The sequence below is a fragment of the Anopheles coluzzii genome, chromosome X (assembly GCF_943734685.1).
Source record: "Anopheles coluzzii chromosome X, AcolN3, whole genome shotgun sequence".
In the NCBI taxonomy this organism is placed as follows: domain Eukaryota; kingdom Metazoa; phylum Arthropoda; class Insecta; order Diptera; family Culicidae; genus Anopheles; species Anopheles coluzzii.
In genome coordinates, this window is record NC_064669.1 from 25,601,817 (window position 1) to 25,609,100 (window position 7,284).

Sequence of the window (7,284 nt, forward strand, 5' to 3'; positions counted from 1 at the left end):
TCATTTCCATACATTTTCAGATTGCTCCAAGATTGCGCATACATTTTCAAGATTATATGTCGGAGATATATAAATTTTTTTTGACAGATAAATATCAAACCGACCCGTTTGACAGAAAAATATATGCGCAATCTGAGTTTGCGCATCGTCTATTGCTACAGTTAGCAACAAATATTTCTGCATCATTCACATAGAACGGGGCCATATCGACAAAGCCCCGCAATGCGATTGTCAGTGATTTGCGAGGGCGTGCCAGCAAGGTGTTTTAATATGACAAGGTGTATTTCAAAGTGGTTATAGGGGGTATAAGGTGGGCTTATAGGTTTGGCGGAAACAAGGTGGAATAGAAATATCAGGTGCTGTGTAACCGTTCAAATAGACATACAGCGATAAAATCGCGCGACGACGTCGCGCGCGAAAAAAAAGTAGCTCAATTTTGCAAACAGAGCTACTCGTCGCGCGCGACTATTTTGCTTCATCCTAAATAATCGAATTATTTACTTTTTTTATCATCCAGATTAATGCCAAACGCAAAAAAATAGATTTGAACACATTTTAACCTATTTTTGTGTGATTTCAAATAAAAAACAAGTTGATTAACTGAGTCAATTAAGTAACTTTGATCTACACCGAGTGAAATTTTGAGCTATTTTTCGTCGCGCGCGGCGTTGTCGCTTTATGTCTATTTGGACAGTAAGAGCCATTGGGGGGTTGCAATAGTTCAAGGTGGAATGTATAATGAGGTGTAGTTATAGCGCTTTTGGCGATCCCCCCCTGGACTCCGATTTTGACAGATGGTTTTCCGCTTGTATATGTATTGATGGATTGTTTACGTTTTGCATGGTCAATATTTGGTGGAGATCAATTTGGGTGAATATTTTAGTTTATTAGAACACAGTCCGTGATTTAAAATGGAAATTTTCCTTCGAGAACTTGAAGCGTTCGCCAAAAGCGGAAAACTAACTGTCAGTTTTCTTCGTCGATTCTTCTTCCACCTAGCTGTCAAAACGGGCTTATAACTTGACCTGATATCTTTACGGTCCTTGCAATAGTTGAGATACTTTACGTCATTTGAAAACTGTTAACCGTAGAGTTGGCAACCAGATTAACATACGTAAGTTGGCAACCGACATACCCGGGTATTCCACACGTTTTGACACAAAAAATTAACGGTTTCTATAGGTAAACAATGATTTCTATATTTTAATGCTGTAAGCAAGTAATCTCGACCATATATTCTTTTCTATTTCATTTATTCATTAAGTTTTTTTCATTTTATGATAAATTTAACGGTCAAATTGACATTTAGAATCGCTTGAATTTGACTCGAAAATAATCACAATATGAAAAGAGGAAGCAGAGAAACGTCATTCTCCATTCTCCAAAATGTATGGAATACCCGGGTATGCTGATTGCAAACTTACGTGGTAAAGTTTAAAAAAATCAAAATAAAATACTTAAAAACTGTTTAAAATTACAATTTATGCACCGAAAAATCAGAAATTAAAAGTTGGGAGCCTACGGAAAATTTCAGGTCAATAAAAGCAATGAATCAAAAGTTATAGCGGTTTGAAGTTGAAAAAAATACCCGAGTATCCGGTTGCCTACTTAAAGGTTAACTAATGGTTTTCGCACACAAAGCATAGCAAATATAACAGATATCTTTGTTACTACGTGCATTTTTGTGTGTCTATTGATTTTATCGAAAAAATAAGATTTCATAACAAAATGATGATTTGTTTCGTCACAAAATTTAAACTCAAGTGAGTAAGAGTTCTAATCTCATTAAAATCGTCCAAGTGTATCGTAGATAATTAGGCATATATGTGAAAACAGAAAAAAATGATGTCTTAAATTTAATCATCAAACATGTCGACACACAAATAATTATGTAATAAATTTACGAAATCACACGAAGTAACTCACATCAATCGATGTTTTATTGTAAAATAACAACTCAAAAAGCCCAAAATATATTTTTAAACTATATTTAGTCTAAAAAATGTGATAGAAAAATAAAAGAACCAATTAAATAAATTAAATTACCGTATTAATACACGATGCGCAGTCTCAGATTGCGCATATATTCGTTTTATCAAAACATAAGTCATTTCGCGAAGCCAACCCTGAGCTATAAACGTCATTTCCATACATTTTCAGATTGCGCCAAGATTGCGCATAAATTTTCAAGATTATATGTCCGAGATATATATTTTTTTTTGACAGATAAATATATCAAATCGACCCGTTTGACAAATAAATATATGCGCAATCTGAGATTGCGCATCATCTATTGCTACGGTAATGGTATTCACACGTTTGTGCTTTTCGTCGTTTTTGTGTAGATTTTTGACGTGGCCACGAGAAAAGCTCTTTTTGCAGTTGACATGAAGTTATGACAACGTTGAAATTTTTTTCAACATTTTGTCATCTACGTGGCGTAGCGCCTAATGGAGCACCATTTATTGTTGTTATCCCGATTTTACAGGGTTTCACACTTTATCTCAAGACCGCGGGACCCCTTCCCGAATCTGTCTTAGCCAAAGCCAAGATTGCGGTATGATGCTTGAAATCGTTGATGATACCTGAAAACGTTGATGATACCTGAATTCATCGGATGCAATGCTGAATCTGCGCAAGGTGGATTTAAAATATCAGGTGGTGGATTAGGGCCTTTGGGGGGTCGCCATAGTTGAGGGACTTTACGTCATTTTAGAACCGTTGACCATTGGTTTCCGCACACAAAGCTTAGCAAATATAACAGATTTCTTTGTTATTATGTGCATTTTAGTGTGTCTATTGATTTTATCGAAAAAACGTAATATATTAACAAAAGATTTGATGATTTGTTTATGCACGAAATTTAAAATCATGCTAGCATGAGTTCTAATCTCAAGTAAATTGTCCATGCGGCTCGTAGATAATGAGGAATTAATGTAAAAATTGAAAAAAAATAATGATTTCTTAATTTTTATCATCAAAAATGTCGAAAACACAAAGAATTCTAGAATAAATTCACAGAATAACACAAAATAACACACTTTAATGTATGTTTCAATGTTAAATAAGAACTCACAAAGTCCAAAATATATTTTTAAAGAATATTTATTCGAAAAAATGGGGTAGATAAATTATATGAACAAATTTAATTAATGTAAACAAATTTTGAATCCTGGGGACCTTACGTCAAGTGACGAATTGTCAAAATGCACTAGAGTCCACCACCTGATATTTTTAAATCCACCTTGAATCTGCGGCACATTTCTCGAAACACACTGGTCCGCGCCGAGGACATGCGGTCGAATATTTTTTTACACGGGTAACCTTTGTGTACATCAGTCTATTAGAAACACTCAATTATCCTTTTCGTTTTTTTTTACCAAAAAAAGACAATTTAATAAAATGAGTGAATGCATATTTGTTTAATTAAAATATTTCGAAGTGTTAAGAAAGTAGCTTCAACTGTTTAAATAATCTTTTTTGGTAAAAACACGAAAAAAAAATTAACTGTTTTCAGTACACTGACGTACCCAAAGGTTATACGTGTAAAAAAAATCGACCACGTGTCCTCGACGCGGACCAGTGTGTTCCGAGAAATGTGCCGCAGATTCAGCATTGCATCCGATGAATTCAGGTATCATCAACGTTTTCAAGCATCACACCACAGTCTTGGCTTTGACTAAGACAGATTCGGGAAGGGGTCCCGCGGTCTTGAGATAAAGTGTGAAACCCTGTATTATAGAACCAAACAAAAACAATAACATACAAAGAAATCAACCAGGATTGTATTCAAACCATTAATTTTTCACCTTTAAATCTATTTTTATTCAATTAGATTTTGAATAAGATGTGAGATAGGGCCATGGGTTCGTGTGAGATGGGGCCATTGCTATCATATCATTGCCAAAAAAATGTGAACAAAAAGTGCTTGGTTCCCAGGGAAACAGATAAAAATGTTGTAGCTCTCACCGTATTGATAGAGTTTTCGTCGATTATGTTGAAACGTTCGGCGAGATTTGTTTGAGCGTAAAATAGTTATACTTATCAAAATCGGTCGTGAACATGTTTCGTTTAGCGATGTTGAGTTTCAAACCTCGCTTTCATACAACTTATTGAATATTTTTAAGATGGTGGTTTCATGTGCCAATTAGTTGGTCAACCACTTTTCTTACTAACAGAGAGATGAGTCAATATTCTGTTTTACATTCATCCCCACAGAGATGAGATGGACCCGTGCTTCTTCGAGTCAACCATTCGTCAGAACCATCACAGCAATCACAAATGCCATCATTTACTCTACCACTCGATATGAACATATCTTTTCCGCGGCCCGTATTATGTCGCCTTTGAAATTTACAGTAAAACCGTCCTCGGGGGCATGCGCTTGTACTAGGTTCATCGCTTCCATCATCCGGACAATCGCAATAGTCATCGTTAACCCACTCCCAAGGAATTTCTCTTAAAGAGGTAAAGCATCGGAAATTCTTTACGCCTTTATTTACGCTATAACGGTGTAGGTCAACCACTCGAATGCCACTGCAATGAAAAAGATATGATAAAACAAAGAGCAGCTACATTTCTCACATAAATATAAACAAACCGAAAAATGTGTCGTTCAGCATTGCCTATTTTCTTCGGATAAACGAATGAAATTTCTTCCGAAATGTTTGGAATTGAGTTTGTCTTATTCCGTGATTTGTAATTCTGCTCTTGGGTGAGTTTCCCAAATCGGCCTTGGAGGTTATCAACCTCATGTCGTCCATCCAAACTAATCGATGTAATGGGATTCTGTTTAAGCAAATGTGTTTCATGTACCACATGATTTGATTCCAGTGTAAGCAACTGACTAATATACACCAACTGATATATAAAAAATGATATTCCCATCAGAACAACGAGAAACAACGTAAACTTGAGCTTTTGCTTGTACAATGGTTTATGGTAAATATTATCTCTTTTAATCCATGTTTTACGCATTTTTTTTTCTCCTTCTAGACTGACCCATTGGCTTTCGCAACTCACGTTTAACACACTTTACTAATACTTTTTAGAATTGTAATGATATATACGTTGTGCACAGCTTCGACAATGCATTTACGTCAACTAAACATAATCTCTTTTGGTTAACGTTCAAATAAACATAGAGCGAAAATGTCGCGCGCGGAGACGTCTCGCGCGATAAAAAGTAGCTAAGTTTTGCAAACAGCGCTACCGTGCAACTGACAGCGATTTGCAAGGGCTCGCGAGGGCTCAGACTTAATACAAGTTCACAGCCCCAGAAACCTTGCATTAACCGTAGAGTTGGCAACCAGATTTACACACGTAAGTTGGCAACCGGCATACCCGGGTATTCCACTCGTTTTGATGCAAAAAAATAACGATTTTCATAGGTAAACAATGCTTTATATATTTTAATGCTGTAAGCAAGTAGTGCCGACCATATATTCTCTTCTATTTCATTTATTCATTTAGTTTTTTTTTTTTTATTATAAAAATAACGGTCAAATTGAAATTTGGAATCGCTTGAATTTGACTCGAAAATTGGCACAATACGAAAAGAAGAAGAAGACCCAGGTGACAACTGTTCTACATTTTTAGCTTACCGTATTAATACACGATGCGCAATCTCAGATTGCGCATATATTCGTTTTATCAAAACATAAGTCATTTCGCGTAGCCAACCCTGAGCTATAAACGTCATTTCCATACATTTTCAGATTGCGCCAAGATTGCGCATAAATTTTCAAGATTATATGTCCGAGATATATATATATTTTTTGACAGATAAATATATCAAACCGACCCGTTTGACAGATAAATATATGCGCAATCTGAGATTGCGCATCGTCTATTGCTACGGTTAAACTCCTTGCGAACAGCTCGATTGAACCCATTGCCTCATATGAACGCTTGAAAACATGGGTGTGTGAGTGAACAACGATGTGTTGAAGCGTTGAAGTTTATGTCAGAACTTCGGTAGAAGCCGGACAAACAAGAAGCTTGCAGTTTCGTCCTCGGTGTTCAACAGCCAAAACACTGAGTAAAAAGAAATAAACGATCTATCCAGGAGCATCAGAATAGCTGAGAAACGCAGGGAAAATAACAAAACAACGTGAAAGAGTGTTTTATAATAAACTTGTTGTTTAATATGGATTGAACAGTACGCATGTTTTGTTTTGGGCCGGTAGCTTGTGCACAACGTGATGACATTTCTCAAAATGGCACCAGAAAAAACGCTTCACACTGACGTTTCAACTGTTATAATAAGCTTAAACTCTGCAATATCGCTTGCTCTTTAAGCCAATTTTAAGACTGCTCTTTAAGCTTCCAGCAACTCGAAAAACGCTAACAATCTGCTCGAAAATGTCACTTGGGGAGAAACGTCCCAAGTGACATTTTCGAGCAGATTGTTAGCGTTTTTCGAGTTGCTGGAAGCTTAAAGAGCAGGCTTAAAATTGGCTTAAAGAGCAAGCGATATTGCAGAGTTTAAGCTTATTATAACAGTTGAAACGTCAGTGTGAAGCGTTTTTTCTGGTGCCATTTTGAGAAATGTCATCACGTTGTGCACAAGCTACCGGCCCAAAACAAAACATGCGTACTGTTCAATCCATATTAAACAACAAGTTTATTATAAAACACTCTTTCACGTTGTTTTGTTATTTTCCCTGCGTTTCTCAGCTATTCTGATGCTCCTGGATAGATCGTTTATTTCTTTTTACTCAGTGTTTTGGCTGTTGAACACCGAGGACGAAACTGCAAGCTTCTTGTTTGTCCGGCTTCTACCGAAGTTCTGACATAAACTTCAACGCTTCAACACATCGTTGTTCACTCACACACCCATGTTTTCAAGCGTTCATATGAGGCAATGGGTTCAATCGAGCTGTTCGCAAGGAGTTTAAGCTAAAAATGTAGAACAGTTGTCACCTGGGGTCATTCTCCATGCAAAATGTATGGAATACCCGGGTATGCTGGTTGCCAACTTACGTGGTAAAGTTAAAAAAAATCAAAATAAAATACTTACAGGCTGTTTAAAATTACAACTTATGCACCAAAAAATCATAAATTAAAAGTTGATGGGCTACGGAAAATTTCAAGCCAATAAAAGCAGTGAATCAAAAGTTATTGCAGTTTAAAGTTGAAAAAAATACCCGGGTATCCGGTTGCCAACTTAAAGGTTAAAGAGCTTGCGAGCCTAGGCCTGCCAAAAAAGTACCGGACCAAATTTGAATGGCAAAAAAAATTGGTCACACTCACTCGCTCTCTCGGTGGCATCTCTCCTTCTCC

At 36.5% G+C, this 7,284-nt stretch overlaps 1 protein-coding gene across 1 annotated transcript; it reads right to left on the reverse strand.

The window, feature by feature from the left end:
- Nucleotides 1-3,087: 3,087 nt before the first annotated feature.
- Nucleotides 3,088-5,128, reverse strand: LOC120956704 (uncharacterized). The gene is made up of 2 exons (XM_040378398.2): nucleotides 4,601-5,128; nucleotides 3,088-4,536 (listed from the first exon to the last, which is right to left on the reverse strand). Exons 1-2 carry the CDS (start codon nucleotides 4,975-4,977, stop codon nucleotides 4,188-4,190), a joined length of 726 nt encoding a protein of 241 aa, XP_040234332.1. The 5' UTR covers nucleotides 4,978-5,128; the 3' UTR covers nucleotides 3,088-4,187.
- Between the last annotated feature and the right edge of the window lie 2,156 nt (nucleotides 5,129-7,284).

What these genes read in the sequence shown, in the direction of transcription:
- LOC120956704 (XM_040378398.2), bottom strand. Translation starts at nt 4,977, where the DNA reads ATGCGTAAAACATGGATTAAAAGAGATAATATTTACCATAAACCATTG. An exon ending in GCTGAACGACACATTTTTCG is followed by an intron (nt 4,537 to 4,600) that starts GTTTGTTTATAT and finishes TTTTCATTGCAG; the next exon opens with TGGCATTCGAGTGGTTGACC.